Source organism: Wyeomyia smithii, chromosome 2 (assembly GCF_029784165.1).
Source record: "Wyeomyia smithii strain HCP4-BCI-WySm-NY-G18 chromosome 2, ASM2978416v1, whole genome shotgun sequence".
Lineage (NCBI taxonomy): Eukaryota > Metazoa > Arthropoda > Insecta > Diptera > Culicidae > Wyeomyia > Wyeomyia smithii.
In genome coordinates this window covers 42152944-42178490 of record NC_073695.1, presented here as the reverse complement: position 1 = coordinate 42178490, position 25547 = coordinate 42152944, and the positions used below count along the sequence as shown (strand labels likewise).

The following is a 25547-nucleotide window of genomic DNA, read 5'->3' as shown; positions in this document are numbered from 1 at the left end:
CGTAAGGGACCTAGGCGTAATCTTAGACTCCAAACTTACATTCATAGAACATTATTATACAATTATCAACAAAGCAAATAGTATGCTGGGCTTTATAAAACGCTTCGGCCACAATTTTCAAGACCCATATACAATCAAACTATTATATATTACATACGTCCGACCAATTCTGGAATACTGTAGCATTGTATGGAAGCCCTTTATTGCCACACACGAAGAACGCATTGAATCTGTCCAAAAACAATTTCTTTTGTACGCGCTTCGTAAGCTAAATTGGACATCATTTCCTTTACCATCATATGAAGCACGCTGCATGCTCATAGACATACAAGCACTTAAAGAACGCCGCGATCTTTCAATGCTCTATTTTATCAATGACATTATTTTTCAACGCGTGCAATCTACTCAATTATTATCACAACTAAATTTTTATGCACCCAGTCGTCAATTAAGAAATCGTAAAATATTTCCGGAAAATTCTCACAGAACAAACTACTCAAAAAATGGCCCTATAAATCGCATGATGCGTCACTATAATCAGCACTGCGAAAATATCGACAGCACCATGGGCAGAAATCAAATAAAAAAACGACTAACTACTGGAAATAATGTATAGAATATAAGAATACATTGTATTATTATAACTGTAGTCTGACGAAATAAATAAATAAATAAATTGTAGGGGAATCGGGGCAAAATCGACATGTAGCTGACATTTTACGTAAATTAGACACCTACCAATCAATTTCTGAGACTTTTTTACTCAATATAAGATAGAACTTGACTACCACTTTTAGATATTAACGCATTACCATTAATGCTCAGACATACTCGATGCTATTTTGCTTTGTGAAATATACTGAAACCATACCAAAACCGTTTTCGTAGAATCACCGTTTTGAGCTCAGTTTTTATCCGATTCAAGATCTCTTTTTTAAAGATGGTTAAGAAGATGCTAATATGTGGACAAACTTTTAGAATTTGATATTTGATCTCAAAACAAAATGGCGTCGAAAAAACATCGAAAATTTCCGATTTCTAGAAAATTCAAAATGGCGCCATTGTTGCCCCTTAAGTTGAAATATGTTCAAACTCGGTGGAATTTATTTTCGCATCAAACTTCATCAAAAAATCATATATAGAAGCCAAGGCAAAAAAAAAAGTTGCATTGAGTTATTGATTACAACATTGATATTTGCATAAAGGGTTGTGAACCAACCTTCATCAATTTTATCAGTAAAGAAGTTCTTGGTCTGACTCTGTGTAGTAATATTTTATCTGAAAATGCTAAAAATTGGCATGTTTCGGATGAAATATCTTTGTCGGATCACAGACAGATAAAGACAATTATTTTCGTAATCCTAGAATAACAAATTTGGATCTTTATTATTCAAATCTGGTACACGAAGGTATTCCTCACAAAAAAATTACATCAATTCAGAAACTAGAAGATGCTGCAGAGCAAACTTCTAGCACAATGTTGAGGGCATTTCATAATAGCTGTCCGATTTCCAAAAATTCTACGAACCGAGATATATCTTGGTTGAATAATAATTTGAAAAGCTACGAAAAAGAGCCCGAAAATTGTTTAATGAAGCAAAAAGAACCATGCAATGGGATCTATATAAGAGTGCTCTTACTGAATATAACAAAGAAATTAGAAGATCTAAACGAATGGACAGGAGGCGTATGTGTGAAAGCATAGAAAACACCCCCGTAGTCGCGAGACTTCAAAAAGTCCTCTCGAGAAATCACACAAATGGGTTGGGTTCTTAGAAAAGAAAACAACTTCTTTACTGTTGACGAAACAGAAACACTTGAAGTTATGATGCAAACGCATTTTCCTAACTCAATACTTGTAAACAAAAACAACCTACCAATTTCAGATAACACTACTGGTCAAAATAACACCAGGATGAACACTGAGATAGAGTTCAACACAAATACGTCTAACGCTAGTTTATTAACATCTACAATTGATGGGAAAAACATAGCAGAAGAAATATTCACCGTCAGAAAGGTAGGATGGGCCATCACTTCATTTGAGCCTTTCAAATCTCTTGGCATGGATGGAATATATCCTGCCTTTATTTAGAAGTAATGGGTTACTTACTTCCACTCTTACAAAAATGTTTGAAACTAGTTTTATGCTTAGCAATGTTCCTTGAACGTGGCGAAAAGTCCGAGTTGTATTTATTCCTAAGGCAAACAAAAAGGATAAGACTTCACTCGAATCATTTAGACCAATAAGCCTATCCTCCATAATGTTAAAAATCATGGAAAAGCTTATAGATCATTTCATAAAATCAAAGTACTTGATAAATAATCCAACAAAAATCAGTTTGCCTATCAATCAGGAAAATCTACCGTTACAGCATTACGCACACTTGTATCGAAAATAGAAAAATTTTTTGATGCAAATGAAATTCTGCTAGCATCCTTTCTAGACAAAGAAGGCGCTTTTGATAACAATTGAATCTCACAATTCTATGAAAGAGACAATGTTGAAACGTGGTTTTGATATATGTATCGTTACATGGATAAGTGAAATGCTTTCAAAAAGCGAAATTGCAGCTAAGCTTGGTAACTCATGTATATCAATAATAGCTGTTAAAGGATGCCCCCAAGGAGGTGTCCTATCTCCGCTTCTGTGGTCATTAGTTGTAGATGACTTACTGTCAAAACTAGAATCAAAAGGTTTCGAAGTGATTGGATTCGCAGACGACATTGTTATAATTATTCGTGAAAAGTTTGAGGATGTTGCTAAAAACGGATGCAACAAGCCCTCAATTCTACCATTGCATGGTGCAAATTAGAAGGATTGATCATAAATCCCCAAAAAAACAAGCATAATACCCTTTACAAAAAGAATTAAGTTTAAACTTGATGGGCTTGAAATGAGAAGTACTACAATGAAACTTTCTTCTGAAGTCAAATACTTGGGAGTTACGATTGATCGAAAGCTCAGCTGGAACAGCCATTTAAATCAAGTCATAGGTAAAGCAATAAATACACTATGGATAAGTAAGAGAATTTTTGGTAATAAATGGGGACTGAGGCCGGCAATGATCTATTGGGTATATAAAGCTATAATACGACCTAGAGTAACTTATGCATCAGTAGTATGGTGGCCAAAAACAAATGAAAAGTGTGCAATCGATAGTTGAACAAACTGCAACGATTGGTTTAAGTTTCCACTACAGGTGCGATGCGTAGTGCACCCTCGAACGCCCTGAACGCAATTTTGAATCTTCTTCCACTACATCAATTTGTGCAATTAGAAGCTGGGAAAACAGCTCTAAGACTACAGCGAACAAAGTCATCAGTCAGTCGTTTTTGTAATCAAGAAATCGAGTCTTCAGCACATTTATTATGTATTTGTCCAGCACTTCACAACAAAAGAGCCATGTTTTTCAATAAATGACTGTTACAGCCCTTTGAAATTTGGCAGTCTTGTCCTAATAAGGTAGTGCAGTTTATACGGCACATAATACCTAATTGGGATCAAACATAAATCAGGGGCTAAGAGTTACTTCTCATAGTAATTTTTCACTCTGATCAGGTAATAAAAAGCTGGGGAATGCTACAATAGATCTAATTTATGGTCGTGGTAGCTAAAACCCAACAAAAAAAGTGTACCGACCGTATGGGGAGCAGGGAGAGCTGTGCAATACAATGAGAACCGAATTAGTTTAAAATTTGCTGTCACGGAAATACAGTACTTTTCAGAAGGCTGACCAGGAGCAAGAGAATCCTTATCGGATAGACTTGGCATAATCACAGTCGCTAGAGCAGCCATAGTTTATAGTTAGCTAATTTCTGAAGTATTTTTACTTCATAATTGATTCTCCTTTTTTATTTAACTTTTTATTCACATCTGTAAACGCAGATGAATATTTTGATTTGACGGTTTTTACCTAAATCTTCCAGAAGAATAAATTTTTAAAATTCTATTAAACCTTTGGTTGTGCTAAATATAGGTTTAATCTGTTTCTGTGAATCTTGTAAATAGTTTATGAAACAGGGCGCTTGAGAGGGTTCACATTGACGCCTGGCCTAATTTCTCAAACGAATAACAAGCTAAAGATTTTCGTCAAACAACTCCTATACGATACTCTCAAGTCTCACGGTCGCTTCTAAAAACTTCCTCTAGCAAGCTGTTGATCAGTAAAAAATAATCAAAACTATGTTTTCTCGTGATAACAAGATACAAACTGTTTGGAAATATATGATAGATTATATTTTTTTTAACCATTTTTGTGAACTTCGGTGTCCTACAGCGAGGACGAAAGTGCGTCGAAAGACCGCAGAGTAATTACTCGCAAGGTTCGTCGCTTCTACGTTTGCCTCAGGGAAAAAGCTGACTAAGGGCACCAACATTTACAGGAACGATTTAAAGCGAACAACTGAGTGACAGACGAGCTAGTCGTCCAAAATCCAGCCGATTCTGCCATCTATTTTTAATAATTAATCTATTTTAAGATCATTCTCTAAATAAATTTCACCCAATAAAACACTTTACATCGCTTTATAGGTTTGCTTAGGTTACATTTTTTATCAGAAATGAGAATCAAGAGTTCATGATTTGATGAAATGCAATATTCAATATATTTAATAGCAATATTCAAATGTAAAAGTCAGAAACAGTAAAGACCACATGTTTCAATAAATTTCAATTTCATTACAATTTCAGTTGCAAATAAATGGTATTAATTTTCTACCTCATTCGAATGTCAATGCACAATAGCAAGCAATGTTTAAAGTCGAATATAGAATAAATCTCATTAAGGAATAATCCTGCAGATACCTTATTATTATCCAGCCCCAGCCGGGTTTTGCTACCTTTATAGCTTTAAACGCCGGCACCGCTCGCAGCTACCAAACAGGCTAATCATACCTGTTTAGACTCAAGCATCACTTTCCAGTATTTCCCGACATCCTTGACGTCAGCCCTCAAAGACTTGATAATGGTGCCCTGGGGCGAGATTTTGTGGCATTAATGAATGCATGTCTGCGTACGAAGTGTTATTACTACAGTACACGATGCGCTCCTTGCCAGCCTGGCATAAGTGGTTTCAGTCATGCGAGAGGTTTCTACAAAAGTGAACCCGTCTTTCTCATGTGGATGAAGATGGTCCAAGGTTGGAAGTTCATCTATCTATTCGGGTCAAACAAGACGGCTTTATTAGTTCGCGCTTTGATTCGAGAGAAATCTAACGAAATTTTTACGCTCATCAGACCTTCCATTGACTTTACCACATCTGACAGGCGTGTATACACTATAGTGTTAACTTGACATCACAAAAAGCACATTACTGCCAACTGAATGGGGTTTATTCTGTCCGTCTGAGCGCCGTTTGGTAGCCAACATCCCTCTTTCTGTGGCTCAGCCTCTACCTGCCTCTGCCCTAATGCAGTAATATCTGTTCTCATTTCAACGCCACTTCTCGTGTTTTGCCTTCTCAACGTTGTTGGTCTGTGTCTGGTCTCAGTTTACAAATGGCAGAGGAACAATTTTCATGTAGTAATGAAATAACCAAAAATTGTGTCTGGAATAGTTTTTCCCCAGATAACAAAACGAATAAGCTTCCGTTTTAAAACTTGGGAATCCACTTTAGCAAAGGCAAAACACGCCCCAACAGACCAATTAGTGTTAATGAACACGCAAACTTGCGATTGCCTCGATTCCAATTTCCCTGCGCGAGGGGTGCTCCTTTTACACTTTTTGCTGTTTATTTTTACACCCGTCGGTCGGTCGGACCGCTTTGAGTAGGTGCTTGACAAGCAGTGCTTTTAATTTTGCAGATAAACATTGAATGAAATGAGCAGCTGAGGAGTCCAAACGAAAAGGGGGCAGTTGCACGATAAGGAGTGAGCTTTCCAGACTCCATAAAATGACAGATAATTGATACTATCCACGCTGAACGATCTTGCGGAACGCGAGCCGTAAAATATCCTCCCGCAGGCGGGCAAGCACTTTGCTGTCGTTCTGTTCTAGTCTAGATAAGGCCAAAAAAAATCACAGGAAGGTTGTGTGCAAAGCCACGACCGCAAGGTTGAAGTAGAATACTTTTACAAGAAAGATAACCCGGCTGCTTGCGTGTCAGTCATTTTTCCTAGTAAATAAATGTTGACCGCTCATTGGCAGTATTGAAAATTCTGTGCAAACGAAGTTGAAGTACTACTCAATTTCAGTTTGCACATATAAATACGACCTCACTGAACAGGAAAACTGCTGCTAAGGAAGGACGACTGCTGTTATCGCTGTCTAGAACTATTATGAGCGGCTCCGGCTGAAACAGGCTCTTATATAGGCCAAATAGCATGTTTTCAATTGCAAGGTATATAATCCTGTCGGCCGTGCTTGGGGAGCAAGCAAATAACGACCAATCAGAGGTCGAATTTTTCGTTTTGACAAGGCTTGACTATTTTCAATAGTACAATAGTGTGAATAATAAAATTACAATTATCTTATTTTGGGAAGAATCTCAGAAGATTTTCCAATCTATTGCTGCAAGAACGAAGGAAATCCATCGAATACTAACCGATTTATTAGCATTTGAAATTGGACATATTTTTCACTTTTTTCGGTTTTAGATTTTCATTTCACATCCCTATGTAGCCGAACTTCCTGAGAGAAGTATTCTACTTCAAAAAAACAGCAACCACCTCCATTACGATCCCGTTCCGATCCCAGAGGAGTAATGACTGTTTAGCTCGAGAATAATCGTCGAGCAGCATCCGAGTGCTAAATGGAAGGAAAAAAGACGCTTTTATTTGATGTCTTTATATGTATTCCGAGAAAACCGCTCAGAATGACGAGACATTCCATTTTAGCCAACAACAGGGTCCAGGCGATGGATGAATCTCTTAATTAATGGTCCCGTGGTACGTGTATGACAAAAAATTAGCACGCCTTGTCTGACGTCCGCAGCGTCCATGAGAACGTCTTTGAATCCTAATCGAGAGCAACTAGGTATGCGTCAATTCTGTTCCGAGACATCGACTCCCAGGTTTGTCTCGGGAGGAATTTCGTAGGTTGCCTCGCAGGCGTGTACCGCAGATGCAGCCATCATTCATCAACGCGATTGTCGGCAGCACCTTTGCCTATGCGACCAGGACCAGCAGTCGTGGCAAGTGGCGGCGGCAGGACACGCGGCTTTCACGGACATCAATTATGTCCGACTTCGTTTCAAAGGTATTCCGTTGTCGTGGCAGCAGCAGGTCGAGCTTCTGTTCGGAACGGAGAGTTGTTTTGTGTGAATCCCGTGTGGAAATGTCGTTCGTCATGTTAATGATGTTGTTACTTGTTAGGCTCACTATATTTTTTTTGCTCGTTCGTATTCAAAAGGTTTATAACAAAGGCCCAGTGCAGCAGTCGTCAACCGTCAACGGAGCGTAATAAGTTTGCTTTTAGTGCGGCGGAATCATCATTTGATTTGAAAAATTTGTAAATCTCTGCTAACAAAAAGATAATTGCTTCCGAATCAGTTCGTTCATTTCGATCATTCAAACGCAATCTAATGCCGCATTGATTGGTGCAGTCCATAAATCTTTTTTTTTTTTGTTTCTGTCACTATTGTAGAAGATATTTTTGGATACGTGTCATTATATTGAAAAAGTTTCATTGAAAATACCAGCATGCATATGAAGCAATATCCCTTCCAGTTTGGGGCACGAGCACTTTACTAATACGAATAACAATGAATAATATATGATAAACAATTCATCCTTTACTTACTCCTTAGTCAAGACTTTTATGCAAAACAGTAAAAAAATAGGCAACGTGAAATCCCAGTGAAAAGCTAGCAAAACAATCCTAAACATGGAAACAAAACCATTTGAATTCGTGAATCAATTTGGAACACAGTTCATCAGTCTATAAAAATTAAAGTGCAATATTATTGCACTAATGATTGAAAAAATGTCAAAAATGTAAAAATTACAAACAAGCAGAAAACGTGTCGAGTATCAAATTTCGAAACTGTTAAAAATATTTACGACTTTCAAAATTTTTAAAATGTAAATTATATTCAGTTCAGTTATCAGGTTTTTTGTTGTTTGACCAATTAATCATTCAAAGTATTGCCTATTGCCAGTTACAACTTTGTTCCATCTTTCTGACAAAGCTTGAATACCGTTTTGAGGCTATCCATGAATCAAACCATTTTTCGACATCTTCATATTAGAAAAACTGACCATGTGTCAATGAATAGAACAAGCAATTATCAGACGGTGAAATATTTGAAGAAAATGGCGGGTGAGGTAGGCAGCAGCATTTCTATGTAAGTTTAACCGACTTACGCGTTTTCATGCAATAGAATCACTTCTTCAACGGAAGACTCCTTATACTAAAGCAAGCTGTTCTTGCGTTTAGCATGGATACTCACCAATCGGTTGCTCCAATTTAACGTCTTCGGAGGGTTTTGGACTTCCTTCACGCGGACAGTCTTCAACATCAAAATTGCCGTCTTTAAAGCGACGTAACGAATCGGAGCACATTTTTTCACTTAGAGCAACATTTCCGTAAACTATTTTCACTCTCGATGCTATTCAGCCATCGTTTTCTTTGAATGAAACGAGAAAAGTAACATTTCTCGTAAATAACGACTATTAGGCACACAATCAGACGGTTCCATATAACTGAAAGTAAATAACGCTCACAAAGTACTATCATTTCTAGTTTTTGCCACGATCACGTTTTTACAAATTCGAACAGGGGTTGTTTCATCTAGAGTTTGGCCGCATACAATTTCCGATTTCTCCATGAGGAACTAGCGTACACGCAAAATTTTTCCTTATTACTTTAAAAGCAGGAACGCAAAATGGCCCTTTACGTAACAGATCTGTTACTTAAAAAGCAGTGACTTTCCATCTCCAGTCAAGAAACAACACATACCGTCGCAAATGTTGCACATGTTACTAGTTTCTTCTATCTACAATTCATCCGGTGTGCGTGTATTAGTTTGTACGTTGTACGCATACGGAGTAAAGAAAAAATACGACATGAACTGCCAAGCAACCTTTTTTTTCGTCATACAGTATGAAAACGTTGATGATTTCAAAGACTTCAAATGCGTCTCGAAATCACATCACTTTCAGTAAACTGCGTTAGAATAAAACACAAACATTTGCTTCCTTACAAGCTATCTAAAACACACACTCAACGCTTCAGTGAAACTAATTTAGACCTATTTGAAGATACAAAACTTGTGCCCATCTAGAACAACATTCGCAACTCCGGCAACTCTGGTCACACGGTATTACATATTTCCATTTAAAGTAAACAATGGGAAACGAAACAGTGGTGTTTCTAATTAGAAGGTTGATGGGTGAGATTCCAATTATGTGTGAAGGGATGAAGAAATGAATTTGATCATTGCATCAATACAAATGCAGCGAGTGGAGTCTCGATACACATGCATTGTGGTTCTTGGTAGTATGTTCTCCTGCAGAAAAACATACAAGCGTGTAACCGTCATATATTTTGTTACTTTTTGGGTATCACTTTTTGTGTCTGATGCGCGGTCAAAAGACACAAAAAGTAATAAAATGTTGCTCAAAAGTAACCAAATCTTCCCCGTTTGTGTTGGGTGTGCAATACTGGTAAAAATATGTTTTTGCAGGGTTCCTTTTAAATTTCAAGGAAATAGTACAGTATTTTTTACCCGTTTCTACGTACCGTACAAAAAAAAATCGTGTAAAAATAAACCGGGTTATTTGAAAAAAAAAAAAAATTACGTAAAAAAGACTGCGTCATTTGGAAAAAAGCCGTGTAAAAGTGTAACGTTTTTACTTAGTTTTTAACTTAGTTTTTAACTTACTTTAAACATACTAACTGTTATACGCGAAAACGAAAAATCGTGCAAAAAACCGTGTGAAATGAAACCGTGTTAAAAAAGACTATAATTTATTTGTCAGTTGTTCTGATGAATTCTCGAGCTTCTCGTCGAATAACTCTCATCAATTTCTGCACAGTGGCAACACCAACCGTGTCGGCCGTTTTTTCCACCACTTCGCCATATCAAATGATGTTCTGATTGATTTGCCACACTTCTTCAATTTATGCTTGACTTTTGCCCAAAATCTTTAGGGACCATCCACATACCACGTGGACAGCTTGGGGGGGGGGGGGGGGGTATTGTGTAATGTCCACGGTCCTTACAAAAAAAAAGAATCTATATGGACATTTGTCCACGGGGGGTAAATATCGTCAAAAATCTGTCCACGTGGTATGTGGATGGCCCCTTAGATGGGACGAAACTGTGGGCAGTTTGGTGGATCAATCAGTTTTTAAATAACATCAATATTATTCTGTTCCACCATTCTAGCTAGCTAGATCGGGCGAGAACTTAACGGGGCCGTCGCGAGGCTGTATGAACGACAAAACTACCTTCTGAAAACATTTCTTCTTGTAAACTTGTCCATTTATGGTTGCTCAAGTGATGAAAAATTTTATCTTCCTTCCATAGCTATAGGTGAGTTGGCAAATCATCAACTCACGGTTAGCGAGGTAAAATTTCCGACCCGGGATTTGCTCAAAGTCCATTTTGACGTATTTTCCATCAGGACAGGACTTGTATAGTTGTATAGCTTTCTTGCTCGCGTTTTGGCAACCAGGTTCTGCTCAGCATCCAGTTAGGTTGTTTGCTGGCATGATACGACCGTATTATTTCACGCACGCAGATTCGACGAACTGTACTATGTGCTGCATAAAAACATTGCGCCAAATCACGGAGGGAGACCCCAGGATTATTCCGGACTGCTCTGATGACTTTCGGTTCTAGTTTGCGGTTCGATGTTCCACTTCTACTTTTGGTTTGTTTAGCGTGTTTCACCGGCAAAGTGTCCCGGTAACGTTTGAGCATGGTATTCACAGCCGATTTCGGTAGTTAAGGAGCCTTGGCGATCATTCCTCCCCTCCATGTTTGGTTTTCAACGTTGGTGTGCATATTTTTTCTCGTCTTTCGCGTTCCATCTTGAATGGCTTTTCAACACGTGTACCAACCCTCACGAAATTTCCAGCACTGCGTAAACAAACCTCCCAGATCAAAACGCAGTCATTAGTTTCTCGGTATGACAACTAGAGGCGCTGAAGTAAATAAAAGAAAACGACCAAATACTAAGTGGAACAAACTTTAACACATAGTAACAAATACTAAACAATTCAAACATAAATTACTGTAAAATTGAAACAATATTTCAGACGATAAAAATAAGCAAAGTAAAACCCCAACGTTAGCTAAAAAATGTAAAAAAATAAAACATAGCCACATGAATTTATGTATATTTGTGGAACGCTTTTTCAACATAAAAAGTTACCCTGAAAAATTATAGAAAAGAAGGAGAACGAATTATATTCCCTTTGGATGGTTGATCTTTCTCGGTGAAATATACACACTATGTTTGTTTTAACATGACGTTTCGGCGTACTGTTATTCAGCCATCGTCAGATCTAAAATTTTATTTCAACATTAGTTACACAACACGTACTACACATTTTTTTTTATTTTTAACTTACATGACAAAACAACATTCTTCTCCCACCAGTGTGGTTTGCTTAATGACTTTTTTGTTGAATTTTTTTTAAATTTATTACTCATTTACTTTCCCTGTGTTGGTAACTTTTAATTTTCTGTTACGGTATGAGATATTGCTCGGATCTTACTCACTAAACCATTGTAGGCTGAATCCATCCCCCCACATTCGCGTTGCATATTAACCGTTCTCTCGTCACCCACCCGCCGTATGTGAAACGCCTCCGCAATGGTTCTGCTCTCCTGATTCTCGATGCGTTCTAATATTTCTAATTTTTTTAACTAATGTTGAAATAAAATTTCAGATCTGACGATGGCTGAATAACAGTACGCCGAAACGTCATGTTAAAACAAACATAGTGTGTATATTTCACCGAGAAAGATCAACCTTCCAAAGGGAATAAAATTATACGGTGACTAAAACCTCAAATAAAAGAACGAATTATATGTCTGTGATGTGAGCCTTCACGTGGTGGTGAAATATTTCATATCTATCAACATATTTTAACTAAGCAATACCCCAAATCGTCACAGTGGCATCAATTCATCTGAGCTATCATCCACGATGATAGAAAAGGTTTTGTTACTGCTGTACTGAACGTTGCCAGCTGAACATGAATGAGAATAACAGCGATGTGTCATTTTCGAACTTTTATGTAAACGAGCTGTTGAAGTGCTATCGGCCCTAAATTCACACATAAAAATACCATATTACTGACTAAACTGACTTTACTTTACTACGAAAAAATGAATAATCTTTAATTATTTGTTTAGTTGTCCTAAGAAGGGTAGTTGAAGCTGTTCTAAATCGGATATGATGCGTCCGCAACCTATTCTTGTCCCGACAGTGAAGGGGAAACTAAAAAAGCTGTGTTCACACTTAGTAATTTAGATAATTTTCCTGTGTTGTTGCCAAAATAAGGCAAAGCTTCACCGCGCGGAAGAAGGCCGAAGCCCTCGACTGGAAAATCGAAACGTTTGCTACTGCCGCGCTGCTGCTGAGATATGTGACCAACCGGCAAGTGTTTTGCTCAAGCCGAAAGCAAATTCGGAAAGCCAGCTGATACTGGCGCAACCCACTAGACTACTGCTAATATGGAACCGTCCATCTGTCCACACCTTCTACCGAAAGAATGTAAATGGTTTGACCAGAAGCAGTCCAAAGAGTGTATTCCCGGTAAACTATTATAATGCACCCAGTTTGAAAACATTAACAACAAAATCAAATGTTATCAAATGCCGTACGAAAAAGTTGGCAACTAAATTTTTGAATGCAACCGTTTTTCAGAAATTTCAAAATTAAGTTTGAAAAATTTTAACTTCGAATTTAAATTTTAATATTGGACGATGGTCATAGGTTATGACTAGTGCTGTGCGCCGACTATATCATCGGCGGCGGCGGCGTAATTATCACTTCTAAAATATTGTGTATAATGTGTGATTTTGAACTCTCATGTTCGGTTTTTTTTTTATTCAACTGTCACGAATAAAAAGGTGCGATCAGGGTTGGCAAGATTCAAAAAACAGTAATTAAAAATAAAACTGACAAACAATTCTTTTTTAAATAATCAGAGCATCAACAATAAGACACGAACACGAAATAATCCACTTTATTATTATTTAAAATAGAAATAGAAAATTATTTTTTGATAATATTTGCTGGATTTATTTTTCACTGTAAATAATAAATTTGTGGTACCCATCAACACAACGACACCAAGCATTCAAAACTAAACATCCCAAAATTGACGTAATATTCGTGAAGCAGTTGTGCTAAGGGGGGACCCCAAAATTCACTGGTTGGTTGAATTCATTTTTTTTTCGTTTGACCTTTGGAGTGCACTTGTGTTGACCAAAATTATTGAACCGTGTCAATAAAATGTATCTATTGAATAAAAAACATAATATATAATGATTGGTTATGGTATGACAAAAAACTTTTGAATGGCGATAACTCTGGAAAATATATAGTCGACGTGCTAATTTGAGTTTTATGAAAAAATTCAACTTTTCACGTTTTTTTATTTCAAATTTTTTCATCACAATTATTTTTATGTTACGGCTTGCTGTGGCTAAAATTTCGTTGTTACTAGTGTCTCAGCTCTTCTGAAAATTCTTAATTTTGGTGTTTCCTGAAATTAAACCTTTAAAAAACTAGACGTGCTAAACTTTACGTTAGCAACCATCCTATACCACAGACAGATGGAGGATTTTACGAGCAAAAACTTCCAAAAAAGACACAAAAATCTCATCGAGAATTGTTGTTGAGCAATTCGAGTTTTATCATGGAAAGAATATTGTAAAATGTAATAATCTTCAGTGTGTGCAACATCGAGTCAACCATTATTGACTACGGTTGTTTAGCAATATTTGTTTGTTTGAATCTGTATCAATATACATAGTAGGCGATATAGATTAGCCAGTATTTATCGTTCCTTGAAGCCTGAACGATGTCGCCCAGACTTAAATGTTAAGAAAGATATTTTAGCAAGCGCACACAAAAAAATGCTGTACCAAATATTTAAAAATCAAATAAATTTAAAACATTCATTGGCTGTGATTTGCGGTATTTTAAAAATCAGGCAAAAATCCAGCTTACGTTATCATTATGGGCGCCTCGGCGGCGCGTCAACTCAAAATCATTGGCGGCGGCGGCGGCGTGCGTAAAAGTGTCGGCGGCGGCGGCGCGGCGTGACGGCGCACAGGACTAGTTATGACCTCTCGTTGCACAACACAATTTATGATGATTTTTGCGTTGGTTTAAGTTGTTTTTTTTTGTTGTAACTTTGTACGTTAGATTTAGTTAATTAAGAAAATCAATGCTAAACCATGTCTCGAAGTCCTTTCCATTTGAAGCAGCAGTTTTCTCGGCTCAACCAAATTTGTTGCAGTACAAGGTTCACAGGATTAGCTAGTTAAATATATTTTTATAACTTTCTTTTCAAATACTGACTGATTTTTTTTACTGCTGCTAAATTACTTGATGATATGTTCCAGCAAACAAAATTTCGATCCATTCAAAGAAAAAATTTTAATACCACAATTCTGCTGAACAAAATTGAAGCTAATTTTATCCACCAATCCAACCTTGATAAAAAACCAGAACCATAACTCGTCTAGCCAATCCGAACGTAATTATGCTTACCACATTGTTGGCGGAATCGTTTTGCTGCTCGAACAACATGATACTTGCGAAGTAACATTCCAGTAGGTAATGTTCATTTATCCACACCCTCGGGGATGTTTTGCGCCGGTTTCCTTTTGCACTGCCGCACTTGCAGTTATAATCGCTATTTATTCAGCCCGTTTGTCCCTCCAGGAGGTAGAAATGTGATTCTCCGCTCATTTTACAGCCCGGTTTTCAAAAGGTTCTAGTTCCGTGGGATAGCGATGGGACACTTACCGCTCAGGCCAGCCGCCGTGTGTTCGAAGATGGTTTTCATGATTTTTTCCTTGTAACAGAACAAAATCGTACCATCAAAATCTGTCGTAAAATTTGTTCTAGAATAATGGTATTATAAATAGCCACCCCGTGAACATCGTAAATTATTCCAGAGCAATTCGCTTTTATGCTACGTACATTAAACATGATAAACTCTTAAAATAAAGATCTATACTGTGGTTCCACCAGTCGGCAGCAGTAGACAAACTACCGTAGGCACTTTTTCATGTGTGCTATTGGATGGGAAGAGACGACGATCCTGCAGCAGCACGATATGCTTACTTGCGCTCTATTCAAAGAAGAAATTTTTTACTTTTCACTCCATTGCTGCCACAGATACTAACAGACCTGGCGGCACTGTCGGCTAATTCTACGTAAACAGACTGGATGGTGGAGTGTGATTTTCCGGCTGCCATTCATTGCAGACATTAGCGCCGTTGGTCGTTCGATCGTTGGATCGCTCGCTGCTTGTCCGAGATAAAGACCTGGCTCACGTTCCGCGGATAATTTGCTCTTTGGTGATGAGCTTATGCTATTGTTTTCACCAGCGACTAGCTCGGGCTGTCGGTACAACACGAACTACCATCACACGCGCTAGGTTCGACCGCTTTCAACTGATTGGATCTGAGACCCTTATTTGGTGAATGTAAAATTGTTGAGTATGTCATTTAACTGTTTCTTTATTTTCGAGATACAAAACGGATTGTCATCTAAAACTTCCAGAGTTGGGAGCTATAGCAGTTTCGTTTTGAATAAATAATTTTACAACATCACTCGATATAACTTTTTTTTTTTAACTTTTCGTGAGAGCGTTGTTTACGCTAGTAAAAAGGGGTTTTCGAAAAATGTTTATTTCAAATGGCAGGTTTTTGAATGTTTTTTTTCGTGAAAACTGCCACTTAACATTTTTTATTGGTATTTAATTTCTTCACCAGTTGAGCGGAGAAAAATGTGTGTGATATAGTACGTCTTCCATTAAACATCCATCGACTTACTCCAATATGTTATCGTTTCAAGAGTGGCATATCAACCACCAGTTTCACAAACTCCTAAACAAATAAGTAAAAACGAAATGGTTTATTTAGATAATTGTGAAGCACGTTTTTCTCAATAACCATGCACTCTTACTCAAAGAAAACATGCGAGACGAGCTCCGCGCCAACTCGGCTAGATTTCCCTTATATTATATTATTAAAACACTTTTCTTCACGCTTGGGAGCATTTCTGCATTTTAGCTATAGTGGCATATATTATAAAAAGGAGAAAATCAACTCATCAATTTTCAACCTTATTTGTCCTGTAGAGGACAATGTGCAGTGCTTAAGCTGTTATGACCACAAAAGAAAGAATATTTCTTCAAGCTCGTGTCAATTTGGTCTATACCTGAGAGGGAGAAACGATTACTACGCTCAAAACAGAGAACACGAACATGCGTCGTTTTCTGATAGCGTGTAACTATCTTTTTGCTGTAACACATGCATGACTCAAACGAAATTTTTAGAAACATCAGAAATACTGAATGTGCAAGTTTTACAGACTAATTTTGCGAGTCTGTGTTGTTTTTTTCAATTTGCCGTTGTATAAAAGTTTCTTCAGAGTTTTGAGTTCGAGCGTGATGAAGTGTGTTCAAAATTGTAACCAAAGCCTTAAATCCAAAGAAGCGCATGATTATTACTCAAAGCTAATGAAATTTATTATTTTACGTCAAAACAAACTAAAATATTTTGTAAAACGACAATGAATACAAAAACTGTTTGCGATGAATATATTTTCAAGTAACGAGATACCGTTCTGTTATAACAATACTCATTGCAAAAAAATGCGTTTTTTTTCCTTGGTTCAAATTGACAGTCAATGCCAGCTCATTCTGGTTCATTTCGACACTCACACAGTTTCGTATCGTTTTCTCCCTCCCAGGTCTATGCCTACCTCTATATGTATAACCATAAGAGAAAATTCATTGACTTTTTAATTGTAGATTTGTTTGTCCTGAGAAGGACAGTATTTGTATGAAAATTACTCCCAACCATTGAGCAAAAACCGAATTTGCTGCTATCACAGCAGCTACTATCTACTTTGTCTGTTCTATAATCGTAAACTGTCTTCCAAGAATTGAATCGAAAGAAAAAATCATCAAATTTCGAGAGAAGATGCATATGAAACACATACAACAATACAACTTTTTCAAGTTCCGTTATTCTCGGTTCTACGCGAAGCTGGTCATTTCCATTGTCCTAGAGAAAAAAAACGACCAGCTTCGTAAATGCAGAAGCGAGAATGATGAAACTTGAAAAAGTTGTACAGTTGTATGTGCATCATATGCCATGGCACACTGGTCCAGAAACCAAATCTAGGGGGAAATTTGGGTCTAGAGCTATGTAGCAACATTTTAGAGAAAAACTTTCTTCTACAAAGTTGTTACATATGATTAAGCGTTTATTGAAAAATTATCAAAAATTAGAGTGACTAACATCTTCGATGCAATCAAGTATCTAACTTTTTTATCTTTATAGATAGAAGAAAAACTTGTTCTACAATGTTATAGCTCCATTAATTTTAAGTGACTTTGTAAATAAAATTCTCTATCTTTAAAAACAACCGATTTATATTGAAAAAACACATTTTGCGCTCTAACTTTTTTATTTTAAATATCATCTCAAAACTGTCTTTGAACGACATTTAGAGATTTTTAAGAAGAACAATTTGCAATGCTGACATCGTAAATATCTCAATTTTACTCAAAGATATTAATATTTTTCATCAAAAAATATGCGTCTTTCATTTGTTTGTCATTCTTTTTGGGGCAAATGTGAAAAATATGTCTTAGTCTCATTTTGAAGGGCATACTTGACTCTATAAATCGAGGAATTTTAAAAAATATGTAATTTTTTAAATTAGAGTAAATTCAATTTAAAAACAAGCATTTAAGCATTTTTCATTAGCTTTTCAGAAATGAGTCGTGTTCCAAAAAATTGAACCAATTACAAAAAATGGCATCTTTTGCCTATAGAAACATCTATGCAAAGTTTCAGCCAAATGAAAACTGGTCGATTAAATTGGTTGCCCGTTTTTTTTTGTGGAATTGCTTAAATCATAGTAACCCATGAGACAGCAGAGAAATATTTACAACTCTATCAGTTGAATTCTACCCAACAAACAATTGGGCTGAATAAAGCAGATAATAATTTCAAAATAGAAAATCTATAACGAGCGTCTTAGCAGAGTGATTGAGATCAATCAAAGAAATAGTTATCGGTTTCCGTTATACTCTACTAAATTTTTTGGAAATAAATATTGAAATTCAGTCCGCAAATATATATTTCGACTGTGACTGTTGCGAATTGCAACGAAAAGAAAGGAATAATTTCCAATTTTATAACGTTTATTAACTACGTACTACGACTTACGATTCAATGTTCAACGTTTTAACGTTTTAACGTTAAAAAATTCCTATTAGAAGAAATTGATGTATACAAAATGTAATTTTAAGTTGTGTTTGTATAATAGATGTATAATATAAGGTAATGTTTGCATGGCTTTCAATTTAATTTTAATTGTATATAGTTTTGTATATATTGCAGATAGGTTAAGCAACTTACGTTTTAGTGTCCTTTAAATGTTTAGAAATCGGATCGGAACCCTGAGTTTTTATGTGTAGAAACTTATTATAATCGTTCGATGTTCAGCGCAATTTGTTTCTCTTCTACATAGCGTCTGCAGCACCTATGGTTTTAGTTTTAGGACTAATTTTTACTGTGATAGCATAAGTGTTTTATATATAACGTGTTACTAACCTATTTTTTCCGTACTATATATGTTTTAACTTTCCGTACTAAATTTACCGCACCAATTTTTCGCACCGTACTAGTAATTTAAGTTTTTACAATACCGTACTATTAGTTGTAAGTTTTGACGCACTTGTAAGTTAATTTATTTATTCAGGAGTTTCGATTATTTAATTAGTTTAATAAGCTTGATATACGCTCACTGGCGAACACGTTTCCGCTTTTCCGTCTGCCAAGAGGATCTTCCTCCGTTCCGTTTCGCTGACGTTTCGCCCCGGTCAGTAGCGCAACGGCAGGTGGGGGTACTTCGCATCGACAAAGTAAATGTTGTAAAGGTCGCTGTAGTTGGTTTGTTGGTGCGGCGCAACATACGGTTGCGACACTCCCCCGCAGTGCTTCGAGGTTATTGCTCCAAAGTACTCACGCTTGCGCCAACATCCAACACCGCAATCTTCACGGCTGGCCTCTCCAGAATTCCGGTCGCCGTCTGCACCAGTGCACGACGGACTTGCCCGTCCTTGGATCTGATCGCGTGGACTATCCGACCTTTCGGCCAGCAGTTCCTTGGCAACGTCTCGTCTACGATGACAACGATGTCTCCTTCAGCAATCGGTTTGGCTCGGCTGAACCATTTCGTCCTCCGGGTGAGCGTAGGCAGGTACTCGGCTACCCAGCGTCGCCAAAATCGATTGGCGTAGACCTGCGATGTCTTCCAGGTGTGCTTCAGTACGTAGTTACTATCGTCGTACGCGATCGGGGGCTTAGAACCGTTTGACGACCCCATCAGGAAGTGATTTGGGGCGAGCGCGTGGAAAAGCTCATCGTCTAGCGGTAATTCAGTCAGAGGCCGAGAGTTAACAATGAGTTCGACTTCTGTCAGGGTGTTTCTAAGGATTTCGTCAGTGGGTGTGCGAGTGAGTTGGAGGTGCTTCAGGGCTTTCTTCACGGATTGAACGAGACGTTCCCAGGCCCCGCCGAAGTGTGGCGACGCGGGCGGGTTAAACGTCCATTTCGTATCAGCGGTGACAAAGTGTTTCATCAGCTTGTCTTGGTTCACCTTCTGCAGGGCTTCTTTTAGCTCGCGACTTGCTCCTATGAAGTTGGTCCCACGATCGCTAACTATCTGAACTGGGGTACCTCTTCTGGCGATGAAATTTCGAATGGCCAGGATGCACGAGTCCGTGTTAAGACTGTGAGCGACTTCGAGGTGTACCGCTCGGACAGTGAGACATGCTATTAGTACACCCCATCGTTTCTCGATCTTTCTGCCGACAACCACGTGCATTGGTCCGAAATAATCGATGCCGACATAGGAGAAAGGACGACAGAAGGGTTGTAAACGTCCGAACGATAGACCAGACATCTTCGGGGGCTCTGGCTTCGCTCGGCGAATCTTGCAGAGCTGGCAAAGGCCTTGGACACGCCGGTAGACCGATCTCAGTCCTGGAACGTGAAATCGACGCCGGATTTCGTTAAGCTTCGTCTGGTGATTCATGTGGCAGAACTTTTCGTGGACACTTGCTATGATAAGATCCGTGACTGAATGTCGCTTGGGAAGTAGTATCGGATGCTTCGTACATTCCTCGACATGAGCGCATTCATCTATGCGACCTTGCATTCGTAGCAGTCCATCTTCCGTTAAGAACGGACTGAGCTTGTACAGCGGACTACGCTTCGGTAAAGCGTTCCTCCACGGTACCGGCATCGGCTTCTGCAACAAAGCTTTCTCTTCGGCGAACTCAGCATCTTGCACCGACTTTAGGATGAATAACTCCGCGTTTTTTAGTTCTTCTTGCGTTAGGGGTCCGGTGACGAGGGGATTTTTCGACCGCTTCCGGCGTACATTCGACGGAAATCGATGGACAAAGGCTGCTAGCCGCAGGAGTCGCTGCCATCTGGAGAAGTTTTCCCAGCGGAATAGAGCGCGTTCGACGAAGTGATGCAGTACATGTGACCGTTCCTCCTCTGCAGTGTGTTCGAACTTAGACACAACGACAGGCCATCCTTCTTTCGGTCCCCACAGGAACTCAAGGCCACGGAACCAGCGGCTGGTAGGAGATAGATCCGGCAGCGTCTGCCATTTCGTGGCGTCGTCAGCGACGTTCAGCTTCGTCGGAACCCAGTTCCACTCCGTCGTCTCCGTCAACTCTAGCATCTCGCTGATCCGCACCGCTACGAACTGATGGTACTTTCGGTGATCGGAGTTCAACCAACAGAGAACGTTGCGTGAATCCGTCCAGAAAACCCTTTGCGTGGGCCTCATCTTGTGAGTCTCCGTAACGTCGTTCGCTAGGCGGGCTCCAATGACTGCGGCTTGTAGTTCTAGTCTGGGAATCGACACAAAACGCAACGGGGCTACTCTTGTCTTTGCACGGACGAGTGCGCATTCCACTTTTCCATTTTCTTCGAACCGCACATAGGCGACTGCAGCGAAGCCGTTCTCCGACGCATCCACGAACACGTGCAGCTGAATCGTATTCCGCTCTCCCGTGCTCGTCTTCAGTCGGTAACACCTTGGCACACTGACCGATTCCACTTACGGGAGTACCCGTAACCATGTCTGCCATTTCACTAGCTGTTCGCTCTTGACAGACTCGTCCCAGCCTACACCACTCCGCCAAATTTCCTGCAGCAGTATCTTCAGGAACATTAGGAAATGCGCCATTAATCCCAGGGGATCGTAGATCGTCATAAGCGTGCTGAGGATCTGCCTTTTCGTTGGGACGATGTCACCTCGCAGCAGTTCACCGTTGATCCTCGGCGATAACTTGGAGGTGAACGTATCGGTCGCTGTACACCACCATAAGCCGAGAACTTTCTCCGTCGCCATCTCGCTCGAAAGGTTCAAACTTTTCTCACCGGGACTCGCCTTCAACTCCAGCAGCACTCGACTCGAATTCGACAGCCAGTTCCGGATCTCGAAACCTGCTTCCGAATGAACGTGTCGCACATCTTTCGCCAACTGTATCGCTTCCTCTTCCGTCTCTACGCTTGAGAGCATGTCGTCGACATAATGCTCCTTCATTATCACCTCTGCTGCCCTCGGGAATTGATCTTGGAACCGCTGCGCATTGTAGTTCTTAACATACTGCGCGCTGCTGGGCGAGCATGTCGCTCCGAATGTCATTACTCTCGTAACGTAAACGTCTGGGTTGCGGTTTTGTTCACCGTTTCGCCATAGGAACCTTAAACACTGTTGATCGCGCCGGTTCATCAAGATCTGGAGAAACATTTCTCGAATATCGCCCGTGATGGCAACGCGAAACTCTCGGAAGCGCTGTAGCACAGATACCAAGGAGGTTACTTGATCCGGCCCTGTCAGTAGAAATGAATTCAGGCTGACTCCCAAGACTTTAGCGGCTGCGTCCCACACTAAGCGCATCTGTTTGGTTTGTTAGGGTTGACCACCGGAAAAATTGGGAGATACCAAACCCGTTCGGATTTCTCGGCTAGTTGGCTTGCCGTCAGTTTTTCGATGTAGCCGGCTCGTTCGTAGTCCCGAATCTTCTCCTTCACCGCCTCAGCCAACACAGGATCTCGCTGCATACGCTTCTCCAAGCAGATTAGTCGATTCATTGCCATTGGTTTGCTGTCAGGCAGTCGAACATCGTCACATCGCCAGAGCAGACCGGTTTCTATCCGTTTTCCTTTCACATGCGTCAATGATTTCAGTAACTGTTCCGCTCGCTCGTCGTCTTTCGATAACAACGTTTTGACGGGACTCGTTACCCCGGTGCTGTCCAAAGACTTATACGCCTTCACTATATTATGAAGATCTATGTCGCTTCGCTCGCAGCATGGGCACACGTGAAGGCTGTGGTGCGCAGTGAAGTTCGTCGTTGGATGAGATGTCTTTGAGCATGGTCCGAACACTATCCACCCTAGACGAGTTCTGGTGGCGATCGGTTCTTTCTTTCCTCCTTCTCTGCTATCCAACGCGTGACCCAAGCGGCAGTTGTCCATGCCGATGAGTATTCGTGGCTGAACATTTCGATAGGAATCCGCTGGCACGCCTTCCAAGTGCCGATAGGCTGATGCTAGCTCCTCCATCCTCAATGTCTGCCGTGGTAGAGAAAGGCTCTCCACTGTGTGAACTTTCGACATCCGGTACATCTCCTTATCGCGCGTTCCAGAAATCTCCAGCGCTAGCATTATGGATTTCATCTCCTGACGTTGATGAGCTCCCGTCCAGCCGAGACATAAGGGGAATGACTCGCCTTCAAGACTTAATTCGTCCAACAAACTGTGTTCCATCAACGTCGCCGACGAGCCTTCGTCCAAGAATGCGAAAGTGCGAACGAACTTGCCTCGTCCATTAAGGATAACTGGAACGTATCGGAAAAGAACTTTGCTGGCGTAGCTGACGTGAGTGTTGCACTGTTCGGCAGGTGTTTCTGCAGCGTTCTGGATATCTGAGATTGAAGAACTCTCCGCTCGCCGGTATCGGGTATCGTCATGTAGTAGCTCGTGATGCATATACGGGCAGCCGTTTCTCCCGCAAGCTTGCTTAACCGCACACGCTCCGAAATGCTTCGCCAGGCACTTTCGACACAACTTGTTCTGCTTTAGCGCTGTCCATCTTGCCCCGACATCCAATCTTTGGAATTTACTACAGAATCCCACACTGCTACACCCTCCTTGGCACACCACACATTGCTTCATCGCTGCTGACTTCGACCCATTTATGGGAAACACTGTAGAGGTCGACGACTCTGTCGCTACCTGACTGGAACCGGATTGGAGGTGAACGTGAACTTCCTCCTTCCGTACGCGTCTCTCAGATTTGCCGGCATACACGCTGACCGTTGACGGAATCGTTACTATACAAGCTGCTTCCACGAGCGTTTCAAGCCATTTGCTGAAGTCCTCCAAAGTGACCGCCCTCAATGTTTGACGATGTTTGGCCCAGTCCAGCTTTACAATAGGTGGCAGTCTCTCGACGAGTTCTTGAAGAAGTGCCACGTTGTAAAGATGCTCGTTCAATCCACAGGCTACGATCGTTGCACACATGTTCTGGACTGCGACACCAAAATCGATCAGAGTTCCTAACTTCTCTGTCTTCGGCGCTGGCATTTCCCGAATCTTGCAAACTAGCGAGTGGACGATAACTTCTGGCCGACCGTACAACGTTCGCAACGTTTTGATAACGCCTTCAAGTCCCGCTGGATACAGCAACCTGCTTCGGACGGTCTCGAGAGCTCTCCCCTTCAAGCTGCGCTGAAGGCGAAGTAAATTTTCCTCATCACTGAAACCACACATCCTAGTGGTGCTCTCGTACGTCGAAATAAAGAGCGGCCACTCTTCCGGATTGCCCGAGAATGTAGGCAGCTCCTTTGTCACTGCGTGTCGCGCAGCCAGCTGATTCCGGCTTAGTTCATTGGGTTCGAAAACGGGTAGATTTGGTTCACTTCTGTTGATTTCCATCGCCCGGATTCGCTCCTCTAACGTCCTCGTCTGCTGATCCTGTTTCTTCGACATTTCCGCAAGTTGCTTTTCCATATTCGCCATCACTCTTTGAACCTCATTCGATGAGCGGTTACTTATTCCTCCTACCATCGTCGAATTTGCTACCGGTAGAGCGGCGCGAATACTGAACTCGTCTCGTATTTCCTGCTCTCTGGCTTCCATACGGCGCTGGAACTTGGTACTGAGCTCTGTAACCACGGACTGCAGTTCACGATCCTTTTCTTCTAGTAGCTTCTGATACACCCGCTGCTGTTCCTCGAATTGTGCCTGCATATAATCTAACTTTTTCTGGAATTCGCCAAGTTGTTTAGTTTGCTCCTGTTCACCTGTCGACTTTGGATCCGTTTCATTCCGTGCAGAATCTGAGATGATGACCGATGGGTTCTGAGCTGCTCGTTTAGCCACGCACACCGCACAGCTCCAATCCTCCTCCTCGATATCCTCATTCACGCCCACACACTCGAAATGAAACCATAATTCAAAATCGTCGCAGCAAACCATCCGGTTGTTGTCCGGATTCTGGCACACACCACAACTGACATTCGGCTTTGCCTTCGGCGGCATAATTCAAGCCTCCCCGATCGCGTATGAAACGAATTTTTTAAAGTGTTGCGAATTGCAACGAAAAGAAAGGACTAATTTCCAATTTTATAACGTTTATTAACTACGTACTACGACTTACGATTCAATGTTCAACGTTTTAACGTTTTAACGTTAAAAAATTCCTATTAGAAGAAATTGATGTATACAAAATGTAATTTTAAGTTGTGTTTGTATAATAGATGTATAATATAAGGTAATGTTTGCATGGCTTTCAATTTAATTTTAATTGTATATAGTTTTGTATATATTGCAGATAGGTTAAGCAACTTACGTTTTAGTGTCCTTTAAATGTTTAGAAATCGGATCGGAACCCTGAGTTTTTATGTGTAGAAACTTATTATAATCGTTCGATGTTCAGCGCAATTTGTTTCTCTTCTACATAGCGTCTGCAGCACCTATGGTTTTAGTTTTAGGACTAATTTTTACTGTGATAGCATAAGTGTTTTATATATAACGTGTTACTAACCTATTTTTTCCGTACTATATATGTTTTAACTTTCCGTACTAAATTTACCGCACCAATTTTTCGCACCGTACTAGTAATTTAAGTTTTTACAATACCGTACTATTAGTTGTAAGTTTTGACGCACTTGTAAGTTAATTTATTTATTCAGGAGCTTCGATTATTTAATTAGTTTAATAAGCTTGATATACGCTCACTGGCGAACACGTTTCCGCTTTTCCGTCTGCCAAGAGGATCTTCCTCCGTCCCGT

General features: G+C 40.0%; 2 protein-coding genes across 3 annotated transcripts in view; both read right to left on the bottom strand.

Annotated features, from left to right (window-relative positions):
* The window catches only part of LOC129719575 (uncharacterized), a 36892-nt gene extending 12098 nt beyond the window's left edge, over window positions 1-24794 (bottom strand). The window contains exons 1-3 of the mRNA XM_055670969.1: window positions 22197-24794; window positions 21313-22146; window positions 19189-21261 (exon numbers count right to left, since the gene is read on the bottom strand). Coding sequence (XP_055526944.1) covers window positions 19189-21261; window positions 21313-22146; window positions 22197-24794 — 5505 coding nt within the window. The remainder of the gene's footprint in view (window positions 1-19188; window positions 21262-21312; window positions 22147-22196) is intronic.
* The window catches only part of LOC129720690 (uncharacterized), a 257772-nt gene that overhangs the window by 21980 nt on the left and 210245 nt on the right, over window positions 1-25547 (bottom strand). The gene's annotated exons all lie outside the window — the stretch shown is intronic.